The 23,706-nt window shown below is 46.7% G+C and overlaps 1 protein-coding gene across 2 annotated transcripts in view; it reads right to left on the bottom strand.

Annotated features, from left to right (window-relative positions):
* Positions 1–4,704: 4,704 nt before the first annotated feature.
* The window catches only part of LOC101680667, a 41,700-nt gene continuing 22,698 nt past the window's right edge, over positions 4,705–23,706 (bottom strand). The window contains exons 3-4 of one of the 2 annotated variants that reach the window (XM_004751638.3): positions 21,405–21,629; positions 4,705–6,053 (exon numbers count right to left, since the gene is read on the bottom strand). In XM_004751638.3, coding sequence (XP_004751695.1) covers positions 5,433–6,053; positions 21,405–21,629 — 846 coding nt within the window. In that variant the 3' untranslated portion in view covers positions 4,705–5,432. Of the gene's footprint in view, positions 6,054–18,622; positions 20,636–21,404; positions 21,630–23,706 lie in introns of those variants that run through there. The other variant, XR_001179214.2, reaches the window with a different exon arrangement.

Below are 23,706 nucleotides of genomic sequence, written 5' to 3'. Positions count from 1 at the left end.
CAGGGAAAGCCCGAGACCTGCTCATACTTGGCCAGCGATAGGTCCATGGCATATACATGACCTACATCAGGCCAATCACGGGGCTTCTGTGGGATTTTTACATTTCACACTCTAGGAAAAAACTGTCTTCCATCTCTGATAACAAGCTGAAAAAACTGGAAGGCTAACATATACATAGATCATTACATATTTTTCTGTAGATATCATATTTCACAAGTTTAAAAAGACTTTACAAAAGTTGCAAGACAAGCCTGAAGCTTTGGTGATCATACTGGAACCTCATGAAGAGCAGGAGAGAATAAGACAAGTAGGCAATAGGTCAGAGAGGTAGAAGACAGAGGGATGTTCTGGCAGCATGGGACATCCAGATCTAGCCATTCCTGAGGCTGGATCCACACTTGCATTTGACTTATCTGAGAAAATGAAGTCCCCTTTTTGGCTTAAGCTAGATTGATTTCAGATTTCTTTTCCCTTAACTGACTAACCACCAAGAAATTAAAATAATACTTCATATTTTATTTATGCCGCATTGTTCCACAAAGAATTTAAAGATAACATCATTCCTTCATCTCACATTTTCTGATCAATGATTACTTTACTCAAGGTAATCACTCAGTATAACTTTGTAGGATAAGCAAAGCAAGTATAATTCATTCATTTTAGGTTTTGTTATTTTTCCTCTCCTTTTTGTTAATAAGTTGTGGCTATGAGTGCTAAAAGAGAGAGAAAATTTGGCTGCTTGGATCCAAAAAATTCCCACTATGGGTAATAGTGGGAAAATTCTTACTATGGGTAATTATCCCCCTTTAAGAAGCATATTTTCATGGTACAAAAACACTTGCTCAAATTATTCCTGCGAAGTCATGGAAGTTGAAGACAATCACAGGGTCCTAGGGGGCCTTTCCAGGTTGAAAAGAGATACCAAGATCCTGACTTGCTTCTTAGGAGAACAGACCCCATTGGAAGGAGATAGTGGATATATCTAGTGAGGAAGCGTCCAAATGGTGTTAGAAGAGGCAGGAGGTGAGAGGGAGGAGGCTGGGAAAGCTCTGCTTTCATTCACTGAGATGTAAGAAGAACATGGGAAGTTGGAAACACTGCTGTAAAGCCGGCGACCCGAGTCCCAGTCTGTCTTCTACCAATTCCCAGTTAATACCTTATGCAAGTCAATGAATCTCTTTCAGTCTCTGCCTCTTCATTTGTAAAATGGAGATAATAATTCCTTCTTTCAAAGTGCACATGTATGGACCATGCATATAAAACACACCCACCAGTATCTGGCACATAGTGGATGCTCAAACTGTTTCTCGTTCCCTTATAGGAGTAATGTTCATACTTTATCCTCAGTAAGCAACAAGCCAGGAGGATACACATGCATGACCCAAGGCAGGATAGTACATGTTGCACTCTGATTCTGCAACTGGACCTTTCCCCATGTGGCCCCCACCACCTTCCATGGCCATGAAGCCCCTTATGCTCTTTCTTCTCTCATATGTCATTCCAACCCTCCAGACAGATTGTCCATGGGCCAAATCTTATCCTCTCTACTCTGCCTGTATCTCACTGTATTCCAAACAGAATGTTTTCCTGGCTGATTTATTTGCCAATGAGTCTTGCCCTGGAAAAGCTTCTAGTAGTCTCCCTTCTGCAGGGTAGCCCCTCATCCAACAGAGAAAATGAAAGGAAGCAGCAAAGAAAGGCAGAGGAGGGTCTGCGGGATCGGGGAAGAAAATAGGTTACTACCTATATTCTCCTCTAAAATTTTGATGGATTCCTGTCTCACATTGAGATCTTTCATCCATTTAGAGTTTACCTTTGTGTACGGTGTAAGAGAATGGTCGAGTTTCATTCTTCTGTAGATAGTTCTCCAATTTTCCCAGCACCATTTATTGAAGAGACTGTCTTTGTTTCCGTCGCATATTTTTTCCTGCTTTGTCAAAAATTAGTTGACCATAGAGTTGAGAGTCTATTTCTGGGCTCTTTATTCTGTTCCATTGATCTATGTGTCTGTTTTTGTGCCAATACCACACCGTCTTGGTAATCACAGCTTTGTAATATAGCTTGAAATCAGGCAACATGATGTTCCCAAAAGACTCCATCCCCAAATTACCAGAAGTCATACAGCAATTCAATAATATGGCAGGATACAAAATAATGCACAGTAATCAGTTACTTTCTTATGCACTAACAATGTAACTATAGAAAGAGAAATTAGAGGATCGATTCCATTTACTATAGCACCAAAACCCATAAGATACCTTGGAATAAACCTAACCAAAGGAGTAAAGATCTATACTCTAGGAACTACAAAACACTCATGAAAGAAATTGAAGAAGACACAAAAAGACAAAAAAATTGTCCATGCTCCTGGATCAGAAGAATAAACATTGTTAAAATGTCTATGCTGCCCAGAGCAATCTACACTTTCAATGCCATCCGGATCCAAATACCAACGGCATTTTTCAAACGCTGGACGAATTTTAAACATAGATCTCTATGTACTAGCTTGCTTGGAATGTTCAGCAAGTGATAGGATCCATTAAGCAGCCCCTCTACTCCTCGTCTCCATCCAGCCCCTCCTATATAGGTATCAATATCATCCAGTCCCAGATACATCTTTAAAGGATCCTAGTTTTCTGTAAACTGACTTGCAAGAGAAATCTCTGTACCTTCCACCCACTGGTTGTGGTCCTTCTAGTCCAAGACATAAAATAATCCCAGACTCCTATAGCTGGTAGCCCCTCATGTAGAAGCAATGCATTTCATGCTTTTTCCTTCCTCCCCCACTCCCCATCCTCCACTGGCAAATACACCTGAGATCTCCTTAGACATTCTTATAGTTCCTCCAACTATAGCCAGACTGCTAAGACTTTAGGATCCAGGTCGGAGTCATCTGAATTTGTTCTACTTTTCCTTCTTCATGAAGTGCCTAATTCTGAACAGTGCTCTAACGGGTCTGACCAGAGTAGGATAATCATTCCCACCTGTCCCTACCTTAGTAAACTCTTAATAATATGGTACAAGATCTCAAGCGGTCTTTTGTGCTTGTGTATTATGGGTCATCTACTTAGGTACCTGGCACATTTTAGGCTTTCAGTAAACTCTCACTGGCTGACCAGATGCATGCATATACAGATCTGTTATGCGGGGTGGAGCATGATATTCTTTTTTTTTTTAATATTTTATTTATTTATTTATTTGACAGACAGAGTTAACAAGTAGGCAGAGAGGCAGGCAGAGAGAGAGGGGAAAGCAGGCTCCCTGCTGAGCAGAGAGCCCGATGCGGGGCTCGATCCCAGGACCCTAGGACCGTGACCTGAGCTGAAGGCAGAGGCTTTAACCCACTGAGCCACCCAGGAGCCCAGAGCATGATATTCTTGAAAGTACAATCATAAGAAACAAGGACATTGTACTGGGTTGTATAATCCCCAGTTATAATTCCCAGTTTGGGGTTCCAAAATTCATGTCCACCTAGAACCTCAGAATGTGACTTTATTTGGAAATAGGGCCATTGAAGATAAAATTAAACCAGTTAAGATGCGATCATACTGAAAGGAAAATTCTCTATTTGGAAAACAAACACTGCATCTTATAAGAAGAGGAAACAGAAGAGGCATATACGCCGAGGGGAGATGATGTGAAGGTGCTCAGGGAGAACACCCTGTGAAGAGACTGGAGGACTGCAGTGGCGAGTCAGGAAGGCCAAGGACCGCCAGCCACCACCAGAAGCTAGGAAGAGACCGCGGATGATAACCCCTTGGAACCTTCAGAAAGAGCATGATCCTGCTGACACCTTGATTTCATATCTCTAGCCTCCAGAACCGACAGAATACATTTTTGCTGTTCTAAACCACCCAGTTTGTGGCAATTTGTTATAGCAGCTGCAGGAACTGAACACAGATAGAATAAATGTTTCACTCTTCCTTTCTTGTATTCAACCTGGGAGGATTCTATGAGCATATTGAAGAATATTTAACAAAGTTAGGAGAGGGTTCAAATCATGGTTTTATCGTGTGACCCTAAAAAGTAATCTCACTTCTTTGATCCTCAGTTTGATCACTAGCAAAACAGAGACACAAATATACAGCATGCAAAATTAGTTTAGGGACCAAGAGTGATAAAGAATAGGAAAGTGCCTTACAAACTATAGAAACTTTTCAGGTATCAGTTATTCCCCCCCCACACCTTTTTTTTTTAAAGATTTTATTTATTTATTTGACAGAGAGATCACAGTAGACAGAGATGCAGGCAGAGAGGCAGGCAGAGAGAGAGAGAGGGAAGCAGGCTCCCTGCTGAGCAGAAAGCCCGATGTGGGACTCGATCCCAGGACCCTGAGATCATGGCCTGAGCCGAAGGCAGCGGCTTAACCCACTGAGCCACCCAGGCGCCCGCCCTCCCGCCTTTTTTAAAAAAGATTTTTATTTATTTATTTGACAGACGGAGATCACAAGCAGGCAGAGAAGCAGGCAGAGAGAGGAGGCAGCAGGCTCCATGCCGAGCAGCCATGACCTGAGCTGAAGGCAGAGGCTTTAACCCACTGAGCCACCCAGGCGCCCCTCCCCCTTTATTTTTTCTTAAGTAGGTTTCTCTATAGATCTGCCTATTTTACTTTCCCCCACCAAAAAACAAAACAAAACAAAACAAAACAAACAAACAAAAAAGCTCATGAATATATTTATGAATTCTACTATTTTGTTGATTTTTGAGTTTACTTATTATCCTTGTCTTTTTTTAATTGTCTTGTTTTTCTTCTAAGTATGGCAGTGAAGGCAATGGAGTCCAAAATTATTCAAACAATAATGTGTCACATGTGTAAAATACTTTACAATTCACAAAACTCTCCTGTGTGTGAGCTCTCTTGATGCTCAGGGCAGATCTGTGAAGAAAGCAAATTAGGGACTATTATCCCCATTTTGCAAAATAGGTGCTTAGGGTTCAAAAGACATTCTAATTTACCCAAGGTCAAAAAAAAAAAATCTAGTAGATAGTTGGAACAGAATTAATCCCAAGTTTCTGACTCCCCATCCTAATTTTTTTTTAGGCTACAGTTACTCTAAACTGATTTGGGTACTCATGATAGAAATCTCTGCACTCATTCATCAGTTTCAAAGGCTAGATATTCACTCACCACACATCCTTTGTGTACCCACATGCTTGGAGATACACATGAAGATGGAGTCCCTACCTCTAAAGAGCTCACAGAAAAGTAACCTGATTATTATAATGTGCATGACAACTTATATTTGCCACAAGTGCCAAGAAAGTGAAGATAAATAATAAAGTTGATAATAAGTCACATTTATTGAGAACTCATGTCTCTATTTCTGTTTCTGTTCTAAGCACATTGCATCTGGGGTGAGTAACATTATGTACCATATTGCCCAGTGTGTAACAAGAGTTTAAGTCGGCAACCATTATTTTTACTATGATTTTTAAAAATAAGATCCGGGGTTGTTATCTGAAAAAAAAAGAAAAATCAGGGGGGCAGAATATTTAAATTTTATATTATCCAGAGCAACACAGTAGAGTAGAGGAGCAACTAGCCATCTGGGGAACTGGGAACTGAGGGGGAGATGTTGGAGTGGAGTCTTCAGGAATAATTGAGGACTTGCAGACAGGGAAGGGAGGAACATTCCAGACAGGGCAGGAGCACTTGCAAAGACCTGGGCCCGGAACAGAGGGAAGGGAGAGGCAAGGAGAGGAGGCATTGCCCTTTGGGCAGCCAGAGACAACATACAGAAGAGGAAAAGGAGGTGGTTTCCAGCTAGAAAGCAGCAGAGGGTGGGGCTCTCCCTGTGCCTGACCCAGGCACTGAGGGTGAGGCCCAGATTTTCCAAGGCTATTTGTTTGTAGGTTACATTTTTCCTGAACAGAATCCAAATTCCTTTGTTTTCACAAAGAGCACCATAGTTTCCAAAGAAAAGAAAAAACAGACTTCTTGGTCCAAGGGCTTTCCCTGAGAAATATCCTAATGGCTGCAGGCCAAGAAAGGGTTCCACCAAGCGTTGCACTCCGAGAACAATAGAGCAAGAGGCTGGAATCTTCTTCAGCACCTACAAGAAAATGGGACTTCGAAGTCATTCCCCGGGAGATTTTTAAATATAAGTAATATGTCCTGTTGGTTCTGCCCCAACCAAACCCTCCTACTTGAAGTTCCCAGAATACTGCATGCAGTGTGAAAAGTCTATGCTTTGGCAGTCACCGTCACTTACACTGACAGTCCTTCCTCCTCTTCCCTTTAGATGAGGCCAGCCTAAAGATTCCTCCTCCATCAGCCTTCCCTGACAACATCCCCCAGATTCTTGTCCCTACACCAGGGTCAGTGGGTGGGTGAGTGGATGGCCTTGACTTCAGTGCTGATACAGACCCATGGAGCCACCTCTGCCTCTGCCGGCAGTCATGCCACTGCCCTGAAAGTATAGCACATCTTCCCCGCTAACCACTCCTACCCCATCTTTTGTTAATTTTGTGAGCCAGTGATGGACCAGACACAGAAGGTAGGAGCAGTCCGCCCTGGGTGCAGATGATAAGGGGTACAATATTTGTAGCAAACTTTAACAAGTAAATAATTTTAAAATTATTTTTAAGAAGTCCACTGGTTTGGTTTTTTTTTTTTAAGATTTTTTAAATTATTTAATTGACAGAGAGATCACCAGTAGGCAGAGACAGAGAGAGAGAGAGAGAGAAGCAGGCTCCCTGCTGAGCAGAGAGCCCAATGCGGGGCTCAGTCCCAGACCCTGAGATCATAACCTGAGCAGAAAGCAGAGGCTTAATGCACTGAGCCACCCAGGTGCCCCAATAAACCCACTGTTTTAATTGTCACCATGTGCAGGCAATTCTGAACTATGTCAAAGACAAAATGTTCTTCCTCTCTGGGGCAAAAAGTATGCGGCAAAGGGCACATCTCCCTTGGTCTATCACTCATGGGAAAACTTTCCAGTTCCTGCTGTCCAGGGAGAGAGCCTGCTGTCAGTGATGGAAAGTGATGTGGGGCAGAGCCTCTCGTCAGTCACCAGTTACCCAGTACGTTATGCTGTGGGCCAGGTATCACTTTACACCTATTTTACCCAATCTTCCCACTGATCCCAAAATATATGCACCTATCTTTGGTTGTTTGTAGATGAAGAAACTGAGGCTCAAAGCGGTTAAGTGATTTGTCGAGGGTTCTACCACAGGGAAGTAGGAGAGAGAAATCCGGACCAGATCTGTGCGGCCCGACATCCCTGCTCTCTCGCCAGTGCCTAGAAGAGCATACGCACCCCACACCAGGGGCTAGAACTCCCAGCCACACAACCTCTTCTTGGGGACTTCATAGCTTAACGGAGAAAGGAACTTGTGCAACTCATGATTCAGCTTAGCATGTGACAAATAGCTTTAGGAATAAGCCAGACCAACCCCTCACTGCGGCCACCTCTTTGTTGATTTAAATCTCAAGATCCAAGAGGAGGAAGAGGGTTGGCCAGAGAAGTAATTAGCCACCGATTGGACTTCTACCAGACGCTCTCCTGGAAGCACACCCTTGTTCTCCCGCTGGAGTCTTAGCACAAATACCTGTGAGGTGGGTCTCATTGTCCTGAGTTCTTTGAGGATTCTCAGAGGAGTTAAGTGACTAATTCAGGGTCACACACCAGCTAGTAGCCAGCAGGGCCCAGACTGAAGCAGAAGGCTCTCTGACTGAGAAGCCTGTGCTCTGGGCACAGCAGCACCCTGATGGGAAAGGAGTGAGGAGGAGCCACAATCAAGGTCTTCTCAGGGAGGAGGCAATGTAGTAACGACAGAAAGGATTAAGGAAGAGGAAATAACAGTTCGTTAGCTTTCTCTGGGGACTCTACCATTTATAAGATGCTTTCCCACGCAGAGTCTCATTGAATCCCCATGGATTTGGCAATTGGGTATTACCTCCATTTCACATTTGAAAAAAATGGAGACTTTAATAAAGCTGTATGATTTTCTTTCTTTTTTTTAAGATTTTATTTATTTGTTTTTGAGAGCAAGAGACAGAATGAGAGTGAGCGTGAGTGGAGGGGCAGAGGGAGAAGTAAACTCCCCACCAGGCGGGGAGACCGAAGTGGGACTATATCCCAGGACCCTCGGATCATGACCTGAGCGGAAGGCAGATGCCTAACCGACTGAGCCACCCAGAATTTTCTGGAGCTCATATTAGTTCGTTGCCAAAAGAGTGCAGAGGGACTTTATCACATTTGTTCCGTGCATTTATTCACAAACAGGTGCTTTTGCACCTTGTATCATGTGATACTTGAAACACCCCAAGGAGGTAGGTCAGGCAAGTCTGAAGCTCTGCAGTTAACAGAAGAAGAAGTAGAATTCAGAGAGGCTGGGGCGCCTGGGTGGCTCAGTGGTTTAAGCCGCTGCCTTCGGCTCAGGTCATGATCTCAGGGTCCTGGGATCGAGTCCTGCATCGGGCTCTCTACTCAGCAAGGAGCCTGCCTCCCTCTCTCTCTCTCTCTCTCTGCCTGCCTCTCCATCTACTGTCAAATAAATAAATAAAATCTTTAAAAAAAAAAAAATTCAGAGAGGCTGAGGGACATACCCAAGAGCTGCAACGGGAGCCAGAGCACAGGTCCTTAGAGAAGCCTACCTTTCCTATCAGCCCACGTGGAACAGACCGTTTATTTACTCCTTGTGCACCAAACTTAAGCAGGGTTCCCGTCGCTTGGGAGTGAGCCTGTCTCTAAGAAGCCCCACTAGCATATTGGATATCCAGGTTACCCCTCCCTCTAGAAGCTCTTAGATCCCCCACTGGTGCTACCTCCTAGTTTTGACAGTAAAAGGCAATTCTTGGGGAGCCTGAGTGGCTCCGTTGGTTGAGCATCTGACTCTTGGTTTTGGCTCAGGTCATGACACAGGGCTCCACGCTGGGCCTGGAGCATACTTAAAAGATTCTCTCTCTTTTTTTACCTCTGCTCCTCCCTCCCCTCCCCACTCCCTCTCCTTCCTCCTCCCCCTATTCACCCCCCCACTCCCCCATGCACTGACTTGTGCTCTGTCTCTTAAAAAAAAATAAAAAATTAAAAATTTTTTAAAAAGCAATTCTCTCAGAACTGCCCTTTTAAAAAGTTCTCCTTGGGTTCTAAAGAAAGGTATAAAATTGCTCCTCTACAAACACATTTCAAGGTTTCTTGACCAAGATACTATAATTATAAGAAATAAAACAAGGAAAGTAAAGGCTGAATAATTTACAAAGCAAGAATATCAGGTATGCACTATCTTGGGCCAGAATTCATTTGGTTCCTGAAAAACAAAAGTTAGCATGTTTGTGCTTTCAGAGACATCGTAGGCAGTCAGGGACCCCCAAAGACAAGGCAATGTGGTGGTAAGTGTCTAAGCTGAGTAAGTGTACTAAAAGAGAAAAATCAAGGCTCAGAGAGGTTAATTAATTAACATGCTGAAGGTCACCTGGTGCTCCGCAGGGTTGAAAATGAAGATGGAATCTGCCTTGATGTTGTTTCCCTGCTCTTTTGGAGTAAAGTGTGTATTTATCTGCCCCTCCAGACTGAGTAAAAGCAATGCCCAAGACCGCAGACTGCCTGGGCAGCTTGGGCCCCTGGTTCTCCCTTAACTGTCCTGGATCCCATAATCCCTATAGTCGGAATGTTGCACGTGTGAGGCAGCCCTGAGACAAAAGAGCTTCCAGATCACCCTCTTTTATTCTGCCTTATTGTATCAGATAATGTCACTGTTCCAACCACATTCCCTTGGGATTCTTTTGAATTGTTTCCCAGGGTGGTGGGGGGGGTGCCCCCACCTCTGTGCGCCTCCACTGACCAGTGCCAGCAGCTACTCCTGGGGAAACCACCAGGTGCCACAGCTCCCTGGCCTTGGGTGGGGATGACTCTGGGATGTATCCCACACTCCAGAGACCCCCCACCCCCCAGGAGAGTAAGCTGAACCTCCCTCCCCCTGCAGGTGGCATCTCAGTGTCATCCTCAAACTTCCAGTGAAAGTAACTTAGATTTCAGTTAAAACAACTGTAGGATGGATTAGACAGATTCCTTTATAAAGAATAAACACTAAAATGTCATCTATTTGACACTGAAAATCATTCTTCGTTGTTTTTTGATCACTGAAACTCATTTTAAAAATCAAATTGTTCTTATATTTCGCTCCATAGACCTCCATTTGTTGCCAACCAAAAGCTATCAATCAAAATATGACCAAGGCGTGCAGTCTAGTTTCCTGGCTGATCAACCACGTTCCATTCATTCACTCGTTCACTCACCCACAGCAGAGCTGAACTCAAAACAAGCTACCATGGCTCATCGTATCTCACCTACCAAATTATCACCTGACCCCAGCAGCTGTCACTGAGAACAACCCAAGACCTACCCCCAGACATTGTCCCTGCTGTCACTTCAGCCATGGTTCCTCAATGTACCCAGTTGTTTCTGCCTCAGGGCATCTTCTCTTGCTGCCAGCTCTGCCTGGAATGAACTTCCCACAAATCTCTACCTGGCTCTCTCCCTCATGACATTCTGGCTTCTACGAAATGTTGCTTCTTCAAAGAGCCTTTCTTGACCTCACCACCTAAAAAGCATCTGCCCATCCCCCACTCCACCCAACTGTTATGGTCTTGGTCCTTCTTCATAATATTTATTACCAGTTGAACTGATATATTTATTAATTACTTATTTATTGTCTTTCTCCCCCAGGACAATGTACATGTCCTGAGAGGAGATCTTTTGTCTACCTTGCTCACTGCTATATCCATGATGTCCAACTAGCACTTGGGGGACAGGAACCAACATTTTTGGAATAAAGAAAGAATTAATGAAAAACAAACAAACTTTTTTCTCCCTAGCCTCTTGTTTATAAAATAAAACCTTGTCAGGGTTAGATTACAAAAGGAAAGGTCTGGAATCTGGGACATCTACACCTTCAATCCCATGAGGAAGTCTCTATTCTCTACCTCAAGAACCTGCAGTGGCTCCCTATTGCTTCAACAGGGGACAGTTGTCCCTAAGAGCTTATACCATGGGTGAAGTCTTAAGACTATTACAGTAAAATAACCTGACAGTGACCTGTGTGTATATGTGTATATATTTAGTTCATATACATTTACTAAATGCTTGCTGTATGCCAGGCACTCCGCTGAAAGAATATAAAGATGTGGTTCAACCCCAACCACCATAATTTTGATAGTAGTGGTGGTGGATGCCCAAGGAGGCCAAAAATGGTAAGAGAGAATGACAGAGCCAGAGAGAGAGAGAGGCTTGCGAACAACACTTAAGTGTTAATAATACCAGGAGATACTTCTACATAGGCAGGCAGGGAAAAGGAGTCAATTACATTTGTCTGGTTATAGGAGGGGTCCAAAAGACTTCCCTGAGGGAGCTGCATTTCAGCTGAATCCTAATGATGGGAGCTCACCCACCAAACGGGAGAGGATGGGGAGTGAGGGCTTTCAGGCAGAGGAACAGTCTGAGCAAAATCCAGGAGGGATGACACATTTGGGAACTATAGAGGACAAAGTTGACTAGAAGTGTGGACCATGACAGACCCAACTGAGAGGTGGTAAGCAGGGTGTTTAGACAAAAGACACAGCACTTGGAGTCAGACAGACCTGAGTTCAAGTGCTGGCTGTGTCATGAGGGAGTCACTCCTCTCTGGGCTCAAGTTCCCAGAAGTAAATGAGCTGGGGGTGGGGGTCAGATCAGCAGCTCTGCACTGGAGACAGAGGTGAGGAGCTAGAACCAGAAGCTCCAAGGAAGCTAATTTTGCCTAAAAACAAAATGCTGAAAACTTTGTCCTTTTGCTTTGATTTGTTTTGAATCATTATACTTAAATTATTTTTAATCTGAAATTATCATTAAAAGGATGTGAGCATGTTGTTTATTGAGGGTGATCTGGGTTATAAAAGAGGCAGAGAAACCCTAGCGGGGCTGATCTTAAAGACCCCTCTGCCTCTAGCCTCCAGTCTGAAGATGACCGACAACTAGGCACACAGGAAAAAGCAGAGTGGTGCCATGACTCAGACACTGAACTTGGAGTCAGACCCAAATTCCAACCCAGACTCTTCCCCCTTATTCTCTGGTGAGATAGGCAAGTGAACGAACTTGTTAAAGTGTCAACTTCTTCCACAGCATATTTTTCCCCACAGGCTTATTGGGAGGTTTATTTGAAACCACTGCATTCCAAGCAACTGGCACATAGTAGGTGCCCACATCAGCTGAGGGTAAAGTCTTTAACTGCAGCCCAGTCTTCAATTTAAACAGAGGCCCCTTGAGTGCCTACTACACTCTGAATGCTCCCCGAAGGCCATCTCATTTACAAGGAGATCAAGATTGAATACTATGTCATCAATCGAGTTTCCTGAATTTGTCTAAAGGTGGTTTTGACCCTTTAGAATGCTTCCAGGATGAATGATGGGAACTTAGGGTACGCTGCCTGGAATCAAAGCAGGCTTAAAACCTTTCTAAAATTTAAAGCTGTTTTTTATTACTCTGGAAACCTACCCACTGCACGCTCTTATTTCTAACCATCATGTCCCCCTCTCCCCACTTTCCACATTTTAACTCAAGGCTTCAAATGCAAAAGCCAAGCTTGAAGTGATCATAACATTTAAGCGATTAATGTAACGACAGCTTATACTCGCCTCCTCGTAGGAAGATCTACATTCTCTATTTAATGGCTTGAGCCATTTACAGCAAGAGCTAGCACAGGGACCCCACAGAGGGAGGGGAGGAGAGGGAGAATTCTGCAGCTCTGACCAAAGGTGTTGTAGTCATAAGCTAGCTGGGAAATGATTAAGTGATAAATACAGTAAATTCACCCTCAGTTCTGGGAACCCCACAGTGCAGACAGTAATTCTCAGAGGCAGAAGCAATTATTGTTAAAAGGTCTGAACCTTAAGGGTGGCTGTTTCAGTCTATTTAATTGGAAGATCACTAAATGCAGATAAGGAGGAACTCAGGTGTGGGAAGCACCTACGGACACCAAGGACTATCACCTAAAATACCTAACGTCTACATTTCATGGAAGTAGTTGTAGCTAGAACCCCAAACAGACAGGAAGAAGGAAACAAACAATGTTGAGTACTTCCTGTGTACCAGGAACACATGATACATACATACACATGTATGTATACATGTGTACACATGTATACATGTGTACATACATAAAATATAATGAAATGTGTTTGGGGCTTAAGCATACCTAACGAAGGCTAGTAATCTCAGAAAGGACTCCCTGACCTTTGTTAAGGAAGTGACTGCTTGTTGTTCTTCCTGGATGTACCTCCATGGTCTAGCATAATGTGTGGTACATCCAGTAGGAGTCAGGAACATGGAGGGTGGAGCCAGATTTTGTGGATGCATACCCTACTCAGTAGCTGTGTGACCTTCAGTAAGTAACTCAACCTCTCTGTGCCTTGGTTTCCTACTTGTGAAATAGGAGAACAGTGATACCTCCCTCATACTGTAATTGTAGCATTAAATAAGCTAATAAGTGCAAAGTGCTTAAGACATTGCTGGCAAACAATAAAAGTTGCACACATAAACACTTGTGGACTTGCCAGATACTGGGGAGCTCATCTGTTCTCACCCCCACCCTGTGATGTAAGTATAATAAAGTTCCCTTTTCCAGGTGGGGTAACTGAAGAAAGTACACCTGCCAGGTCAGCTAGTTCCTAATTGGCCCAACTTAAATTCCTACCCAGGCCCGCCTAACATTAAGGGGAAAACATACCATTTAATTGTTTTTTTTGTTTTGTTTTGTTTTGTTTTTAATATTCTAGGCCTTCACAGATAGGAAGGCATTTACTTCTCATAGCAATTACATGACATAAGGGTTGCTTACCCCCATTTTACGGACGCAGAAACTGAGAGTGAGAGCTCAAGTCATTTTCTCAAGGCCGGGTGGTTTGCCTGACACACTGTCCGTCCCAACAGAAGGAGAGGGCCTCTGGTCCCAGGTGCCTGGGGCAAGCGCTGGCATGTCTTCCTAGCCCCTGCTGGGACTAGGGGTCCGGGCGGCGGCTCCTGAGCAGGGGATAGTTCTAATGAGCCTTTCGCAGGGCACTGTCCTGGCGCTGGGGTCCTGCGCATGTCCCCTCTCCCCTCCAAGGAAGGAAGCATCCCATGCGTTCCCACTGCTGGACCCGGCGGTGGCCCCGCCTCCGTCGGCGGGGCTGGGCTGTCCACCCACCCTCCCAGCGGGTCGCCAGTGTGTCCCTTTCGCTTTTAGCCCCAGCAGCTTTCCGGTAGCCTGCGGATTACACAGAATAGCCCCCACTTGGCTGGCTGAGTGACAAAGCGTAGCAGTAATTGTCCTGATGAAACCTATTTGCAAACAGGGCTCCCCTCCAGCAGAAAGCACCCCAGGGCAGGGAGTCCGGAAATCGCTGTTCTCCCGCCCCCACCCCTCCCCCTCCCCCGCTTCTGCTCCCCTTGTGGCTAGGTTCCAGCCTCAGTTTGCCCATCTGTGTAAATGGTGTCAACAGTGCTTCTGCCCCAAAGATCGAAAGGTGAAGGGTTTGGAAACAGCCTGAATTTCTTTGAAGTCCCCTCTTTTCACCGAAAATGATATATTAGGGTTTTAGATTCTTTTCCACCATTACTTGTTTTACTACGAATCTATACTTTTTAATTTGAAAAGGAGTAAAATTGCCACCGAGGAAAAATAATCTTTGGTTTATCCTGTGGTTCCCGGCCCCCTGTTTGAAATCTTCAAGGAAGCTCTGGAAGGCCCTTTCAACTCCCGCTGTTAATCTGATTCGTTGTGGTTATTTTTTATTGTTTTTCTTTACCGTTAAGACCTTTTATGAGCTCACTGATGACAGGTGGGGTGGGGAAAGACTGCGTTTTGCAACCAGATATGTTCGGTTAGAATTTCTTGTTCTGCCATTTTTTTTTTTTTTTTTTTTTTTTTTGCCTGTGGACCCTCATCAAGCCAATTAAACCTCCTGAGCCTCATTCTCGCGTCTTTAAAATGGGGAGAATACTCCTGGCAGGTTTGGTTATTTGTCAAGGGCTTGCCTGGTGGTCAAGGGATGGGGATGCTAAGGGGTCCGGGTTCTGAGGGTCTAAGCCTGGACTTCTGCCCTCGTGGGCTCCTCCTGGCTGCCCCGCGAGCCACCCGCCCAGCCCCAGTGCTGGGCGCGCCGGCTCCCAGGCTCCCAGGCTCCCAGGCTTCCAGGGCTGCGGGTGGCACCGGTGCCGCCTCCTCCGCCCGCCCACTCTGCCCGCGGGACCCGCGGCGACCTGCAGGCGGAAGGCCGTGGCTTTATTTACACGGAAAGCAGCCGGTGGAGGCTGGCCATGTATGGACGAAACGCTGGCGGGCTGGCACCAGCGCCGGGGGAGGCCTTCTCCTGATAGGAATCTGAATAAATCAACAGGCGAATGAAAGAATGCGTTGAAAGCGATCACAGAAACACGACCCACAGGCGGCCTTCGGAATCAGCCCACAGGCCCCGTCCCATTTGATAGTTTGGCCTACTGAGGCTCGAATGATTCGCGAGTTACTGCCAGCCAGGCCTCCTGCCTCCCAGACCGCACTGTCCTCGGGTCTCCTGTGTGGCACGACTTCGGGTTGAACAGGCAGTAGGATCTAGACCCTAAGCCAAGGAGGGGAGGAAGGCCCCCACCATCCCCCCCCCACACACCCCGCTTTATGAGCACCAACGACGTGCTAGGCACTGTTCATGTGTTATTTTGTCGACCTCTCACACCACGCTTTGAGGAAGGTCCTCCTATTTTTCATCTGGGGAAACTGGCTCAGAAAAGGGGTCACTTGCCTAAGAACACAAAAAGCCTGTAGGGGGAACAGCTGGGATTCAAGCACAACTCTGTCCCAGGCTCTTCCCACCCAAACGTGCTGCGGGGGAGGCCCCAGGGTAAAGCACAAAATGCGGGGCTGCGACGTCAGGAGAGCCGCACGATCACCCGGCTGTTTCGGGGAGCCGCCCCTTCCCTGGTTTTCTTTCCCAGGCAAACTGGGTGTCCAAAGCCTCCTCCAGTTGTACCTGTCAGCTGATTCGCCGCTGCCCCACCCGATCGCCTGATTTAGCAGCCGGAAGTTGCACTCCCGGTGACCGCTGACCCAGAGCCCCTAGTCGTTTCATTGCCAGAGCTAATGTCCTGGCTGGAAGACACACAGGTGCGCCCAGGGCGCGCATTTCTCCGGTCCCCGCCCGAGTTACTGCCCGAGTTACCACGCTGCATCCGGTCCGGGAGCAATTGAAACTGGTCCAGCCGCCCCTTTCCCGACAGGGCCCCGCCCACGCCCACCCTGCGGAGGCTCAGAACAGCTTTCTTCACTTTCCCTGGCCCAGCTCTCCTGCCGGGGGCGAGGAATGGAAGCTGGTTGCTCAATGTGCCTGAGGATTGTTCTGGTTCTCATGCGATTTGTCGACCAACCACAGGGGGCCGGGGGACTGGGGGGGGGGGTGGCGGAGGGGCGGGGTGCAGCTCAAGCCACCCAGCAGGTACTGAGGCTTGCACACCCAGGTCCACTGAGCAAACCCTTGGGGTTCCTGGTGTGACATCTTGGCCTTGTGCATGGCCCTCCAGAGTCAAATCCAATGGAGAAAGTGGGTAGGATGTCCAAGGCAGCCTTAGCCCTCTAGGTCCATCCAGCCAAGGGGGAGTGTGGGAGGCTGGTTTGGGGCTTGGCCTAAGGCTGGTTCACTCTCCTCTTCGTGGCCCTCCATCAGCAAATGCCCAATATCTCCAAGAACTTCCCCTGAAGCCTCAGTTCCTTTGCTTTAGACCTCTTGGCCAAGAGGAAGGCTTGAGCAGAAAAGCCAGTCAAGTGACAGAAGGAACTGACTCACAGATATTTTTCTAGTACTAGGCACTGTACTAGGCCCTGGGGATACCACCATGACCCAGACCCGGTTCCTACCTTCACCCTGTCCCAGACTAGTGAGGCATCAGGCAAGGAACAGGTCACTTTCATCTGGGGCAGGGAACCATTTCTCAGAGTGCTTCTGGGAGAAAACCCTAAACTGGCTGGGAGGGAGAGGTGGGAGGCATTAGAAGAGACTTTCTCAGATTGCAGACACTACCCTTTTCCTTCCTTCTTCCACCTTTCTGCATGCATTTCTGGATTACCTGAATCATGCTAAGAGCTCAGGGAGCAGCTGGTAGTTTTCAAGGGACAGCACATCATGGTTGTCATGGTGTAGGGGTTAAAACTCTAGAGCTCTGGCTGTAGCCACTTACTTTGTGCTGGGTGATTTGCATAATTTCTCTGAATTTCAATTTCTTCATCTGTAAAACAGGGTTAGTGATAATACCGGCTTCATAAGAACAAGGCCTGGCCTAAGGTAGGCATCAGTGAGTAGAATCTATTGTATTATTTCGTTGTGGTTCACATGTTTCTTCTGATCGCCTGACGACACCCTACAGCAGAGGTAAGTTCAAACCCATTTTACAGATGAGGAAGCTAGCTTGAACAAATCAGCAGGATTGCCCATGCCTGGTAAGTTTTCAAGACCAGGACCCTGGGGGACGAATGGGCTCCTCATGGAATTCGGGGAGATATTTTGACCTCCACCTGCCCGCCCTGAAACCCCAGATGACTGGCTGAAACGGAACTGTCTGGGGAACTTCCTTTGACCTAAATCCCGTCAGCTATCTCGGAACAGCAGCCAGAAATACAAAGAGCCCTGCCCACAGCACTTTTACCCCAAAAGGCACTCCATGCCAGGGGATTTCTCTTTCAAGGACTACTTTAAAAAGGGGAATGATAAATGCTAACTGGACACCTACTATGTGCCAGACACCATACCGGGCATGCTCCTGCGGGTTATTTCACTTCCTGTGGGGAGGGAGAGGAGGAGGAAGGGGATCAGGAAGAGGAGGAGGTAAGAATCAACTTGCCCCCACTGCTCTCTATAATATAACTTGACATATGTACCTATAACCCTGAGTGTTCCTTCTAAAAATGCAAATACAGTGATGTTACTCCAACTCCCCCACTTCAGATATCTCAGGGGTCACCCACTGCCTTTACACAAAGTCCACGCTGCAGAAAGGCATGCTCAGCCAGCCACGTGATCGCATCTGCTGTGCCCATTTATCTTCTAACCTCCGCACATGCAATTCCCGCTTCCTAGAATGTTCTTCCTAGCTCCTCGCTTTCCTTTCCTATTTTTTCCTTGATTAAAAAAGATTCATCCTTCAGCTCTCAGCTTTAGATGGCACCTCCTCCAAGAAGCCTTCTTGTCCATCCAGACAAGGCTAGGCCTGTCTCTACTGTATTGTAAGTGCTTGCTTAATGGCCTGTCCCACTAGATGGTGAGCTACTTAGGGACAGGGACGATGCTTTGTTCTGGCATCCTCAGCACCAAACATGGTGTGGCTCATTAAATACACTCAGTAAATGTTGCATGGATGGATGAGAAAAGGTTGAGCATGAAAATTATTCCCATTTAACAGAGGAGAAAGCCAAGTCTCAAAGAGGGCAAAAATGCCTATCTAAGGTCAGATAGCTGGTTAAGGGGTGAGTTAAGCTAGAGATAAATCCCTGCCAATTCACTCAGTGTTCAGTCACCATTTCACTTATATTAATGATAATACAGGGGCACCAGTGTGGCTCAGTCAATTAAGCATCTCTTAGTTTCAGCTCAGGTCATGACCACAGGGTCTTGAGATCAAGTCCCGTGTTGGGCTCTAGGCTCAGCACAGAGTTTGATGGAGATTCTCTTTCCCTTTCCATCTCCCCCACCTCCACCTACTCCCTCCACCGCTCCTGTGTGTCCTTTGGTGAGCTCTCCCCAAATAAATAGATAAGTCTTAAAAAAAAAAAAGAAGAAGAAGATAATGCAAACTGCTTCTAAGATTTCTCATCAAAGTTGCTTCTACCACTGGTTTTCAATATTGCACAGAAACAGGACCCAGGTCCTGTTAACATGTGATGTGATAATTATAAACACTAATCATCAAATCGATAGGTAGTCCCAGGTGCCTAAGACATATTATACCTCATAACATCTTCCAGAAGTCAACACTGTGAAGTATTTAACAGATTAAAAAGCTGTTTCAGAGAGGTTCAGTCCTTTGCCCAAGGTTCCATGCCTTCAAATCCAAGTCAGTCTCCAACTCTAAAGTCCAAGTTCTTTCCACCTCCCCAGGCAGCCTCCTGACCATGACCCTGAGACCAACTCTCAAGTGGCCCTTGTGCTCCAACTGGGCCCTTTTCTCTCTTGATGGGATACAGATGAGATTCTGTAACTATTCATGGTCCTCTGGGCTTAGCCCAAGTGTCATATTAAGGCTGGCATTTTTCTCTGGTCACCCTTCTCTTCTCCCTTTGGGTTCCAGCATCTTCCCTGGCTCTACCTCTAGGGAAAAGACAAGGCATGGGAAGCGGTCATTGTTCCTTGTTCCAGTAAATGACCCCCTTGAGAACCAGGCAGGTAGGGGCAGATCCTCACATTCTCAGATGTCTCAATTAACAAACTCTTTTGCAATTATACACACCCTTGGCCAGAGCTCCCACAAACTTTCCTGACTCCTAGGAACTGTTCCCCAACTCTAGGGTCACTCCAAGAGCTTCCTTAAAGTGTCTGCATTAATTTATTTGCTCAATGTGTCTCTTTTAGTGAACAGCGCTCCCCGTGGAGCCCTGACACTTTTTCAACTCTCTGAGAGGAGGGGCTGCCCTGAAAATCTGTTCTAGACTAGAAGGTCCATGAGGCAAGTGCTACCTCCATCACCTGACACATGGTAAGCCCTTAGTAAGTATTTGTTGAACAGCTAAGTAGCTAAATACCAAAAAATCCATTCATCTCTTAAAATTTTCTTCTAGTGCTCCACTTAGAGATAGGATTAGAGCATGTTGAGTCAAAAGAGACCCTAAAGGAAAAAATTACCTACTTGAATCCCCTCATTTTACAGAAGGGGAGACCCAGAGAAAGGAGATTCAGAGTTCTGGGAAGAATCTAAAGTACAACCCAAGCTTCCTGACTTTTGCCCAGTCCCTTCTCTGTGTTGGGACCCTGCTCAAATGTCATAAACATAGTCCCATTTAATCGTCACAGCCACCATCTGGGGACAGGAGAAAGGAAGAAAGTGCAGTACCACTGCCAAACACTACAAGAAAACACTGGGGCTCAGAGGCGAAGTATAGAATACCCAAGGTCACACAGCCATAGTCTGGGGCTTCCTCCACGACAGCCATGCCAAGAGCTCATTCTCCCCCAGTCTCTCTGCCCGTTGCTCTCTGCTTTCATGAGCCTTAAAAGAGATTTGGAAAGAACAGGCCCTAAAGTTGCAAAGACCTTCATCTTTATTATTCCCTCCACTTCCGGAAGGTTTGGTCAATCTGCCTGCCCAGTGCAAAAACTAAGACCATTCAGGTATGCAAAACTGCCACCTCTTCAAAGGGCTAGTGGCCCAAATGCTTGTCTCAGAGGCCAGATGGTCTCAAATGGCGCTGAGGACATCTCCTTGCTTCGGTGACACTGTAAGTGGGGACTCGGAGTCTTTGGGAGACTATTAGAGTCCATGTCCAATCTCAGAAGTCCTTCTGGACTCTGAACACAGCAGGCCTTCTTGGTGATAGGCTCATCCACACCCCTGGTCCAACCTTCACTGTCATGGCTGGTGGCACCCCAGCAGCAAAGAACTATCGTTACAGCAGAGAAAAGTCTCCAAAGGAGGCCAGATGCCTTGGGAAAAACACCAAGAGAAAAAAAAAGCCAAATAAGTGAGAACAGCCATGCACTACCCTCCTAACATCACACTCAAGGGACCTGAAGCGAAGATTTTTATCTCTGGGACAAAACACTGCAGTTACTCAGGAATGAAGAGATAAAGCATTTCTTTTTCTAAAAGAGCAGGGGCAGAGTCCATTCACGGCATCCTGGGTCCGGAATTAGAGGGAATTCACAACGTGAATTGAAAAATAAAATATCTTACCAATGACTTGAATGGCCTGCCGTTTGGCCAGCACTGGGCAGGAGCCCCGGCTCTGCTCCACAGCAGCAGAAAGGTCTTGAACAAATGGTGCCACCTTCCTACATTTGTCTCAGGGGCTGAGCAGAGATGCTCATGGTGCCTCCTCCGCAGGGTTTGCGGGCATTAAGCAAGGTCATTGTTGTAAGGCACCCAGCACCATGACTGGCACAGAGTGGGTGCTAAACAAATATTAGTTCCTTTTTTTTTTTTTTTTTTTTTTTTTTTTTTTTTAAGAATAGGGAATGAATTGTGCTTTGGAAATAGAATAGTCATGGAAAAACCCAAGGGCCCCCAGTGAAGTAAAGTTCCACCAGGACTAAACAGAGCCATTTCCCAGTCATTTGTTCAAGGACCAGCCCTCACCCGTGTGACTGGCTTCCCACACAGAGGGCTTGTATGCTTCCCTTCCTGTTCTCCTTGCATGGGGCCTTGTCAGCAAAAACGCACTTAGCTACTCAAAATGCAATCATTACGACTCACCCAGCAGGCACAGCAACGCGCTGGCTGACATGTGCGTACACATACGAAAAATGCACGCAATGTGAGGCAGCCTGATAATACGTGTGGCTCCTGTCCACGGACCTTCAGCCAGACGGCAGGGCTGCGTGGAGAGAGCCGGAACTTCGCAGCTGGATCCGGGTGGGCCCAGAGCTGTTTCCTTCCTTTTGACAGTGTGATCCGGGGCAAGTCAGTGGAAGGGTCAGTCTGAAAAGTATTACGATACTTAGTGATGGGTCTTGTTGTGAGGATCCTAGGAGACAATGTCTGTCAAAGAATGCTCTAGAACACTTCAAGAGAGTTATTGCAGAACCGCCAAGAATCTGACAGGGGATGGGAGTCCCCTGCTGAGCTCACCTTCTTTATAGTGTTTTACCCAATAAAGTGGCCTCCTCTGTTACTCAACTCCTTTGGGGCTTTTGCCTCTGAGTGGGAAGACTTAGACCCTAGCTGGCTTTGCTCTGCTCTGGACCTCTTTTTGTTTTGCCTCAGTAAATGAGCCAGCCCACCATCTGAGTGGGAATGCCGTGTTTCCCACCTATGGCTCTCTCCACCCACCACCGACACTCCCCATTGCCCAGTGCAGCCTGGGGATGGCGGGTCCTCCGAGAAAGCTGCGAAAGAATCAAATTCATCTTCAGCCTCAAACCTCTTCCCCAACTCTCTCCCTCCTTCCTCTGCCTCACCGGGGCCTGGTTGGGTGGGACGACCGGCAGGGAGTGGGAGGGCAGGGACAAGGAAGGGCATGAGAGTGACCCTCTGGGTATGGACCTGGATCCGAATCCTCAGCAGATTATCTGGGAATGGGAACCAAACACACAAACAAAAAAAAGCACTGCAAAAAACGGAAATTCTCTCCCTCCTCTCCTCTTTTTTTACTGGAAAAACTGTCAGGTGGAAAAGGAAGAAAGTGAAGTGAAGCAGTCCAGACCTGAGACCGGTTAGAACTTGAGAATCCTATTGGCAACTGTTTTGCATAATGCTTTCCCCAGCTTTGTCTCATTTCTTTTTTTTTTTTTTTTTTAAAGATTTTATTTATTTACTTGACAGAGAGAAATCACAAGTAGACGGAGAGGCAGGCAGAGAGAGAGAGAAGCAGGCTCCCTGCTGAGCAGAGAGCCCGATGCGGGACTCGATCCCAGGACCCCGAGATCATGACCTGAGCAGAAGGCAGCGGCTTAACCCACTGAGCCACCCAGGCGCCCGCTTTGTCTCATTTCAACCTTCACAACGTCTTGGGGAGGCAGATCCTCTTGGCCCATTCTGTGGATGGTAAGACTGAGAATAAAAGAAGCAAAGTCATTTGCCCGAGATCACACAGCAAGGAAATACCAGCTATGGGGCTCAAACCTGAGTCTGCCTTCTCTAGATCCCAGGCTCTTGCTGTAATCGGGGTCATTTTTCCATAGGACCAAAAAGGAATTCTGAGTCCTGGGTCCATCTCAGACTCGCCTCTATCCAGCCCCCCCCACTGACCATCCATACACCCAAGCAACCTCGGTGGGGTGCACGTGAAGCTACTCACTGCTTCACCAACTTACACTCGGGATTCATGCACTTCCCTGTGTATGTGAACTGGTTCTTTTAAAAAGACACGACATGACAAATACGATCTTAAAATCCATTGGGACATCACTTTTCACCAAAGGCTTTTTCTACTTTTTATTTGTAAAAGCCCCCTATACAATTGGACCCCTTGCCTGCCTCTCCAGCCCACCACCCCCACTTTGTGTAGAACCCACAGAGGCCAGGCTCTCCTTCCTCTCTTCCCAGTGCTCTTCCCTCCTTCAGCAGGCGGGCTGCTACGGCCTCATCCCTCCAGCCTCGGGTGAGGCAGTCCTGCCTCCAGGAGTCTTCTCTGACCACCCCTCCTGCACAGTTGGGACCCAGACCTGCTCAGCCTCCCAGCACCAGGGCCCACCCCCTGCACAGCCCTGCCGTTCTGAGCTGGAAACGCCTGTTTCTCTGTCTGCCGCTACCCGTCTGTGAACTCCTTGAAGGCAGGGCCTGTACTCCCTAATTCCCGGCAGCAAGCTCAGCAGAGGCCCAGCAAGTGTTTCCGGATCAAAGGACGAATGAATGAACTCCCTGCCCACCTTCCAGTAGTGCTTGCCTCCCTCTTGACTGGAAACCCTGCTTTTTGAGCTGTACACTCCGTCCCTTTGCCGAATCCGAAATTCTGGGGCAAGGGTAGGTGGGGAGTGGGGATGCTGTAGTGGGTTAGGTTGAATTATGTCCTCCAAAAAGATATATCTAACCCTCTGTACTTGGAAATGTGACCCTA

The sequence above is a fragment of the Mustela putorius genome, unplaced genomic scaffold (genome assembly GCF_011764305.1).
Source record: "Mustela putorius furo isolate JIRA1106 unplaced genomic scaffold, ASM1176430v1.1 tig00003853_pilon_pilon_pilon, whole genome shotgun sequence".
Taxonomy (NCBI): Eukaryota; Metazoa; Chordata; class Mammalia; order Carnivora; family Mustelidae; genus Mustela; species Mustela putorius.
This window is presented reverse-complemented; position numbering and strand designations above follow the sequence as displayed.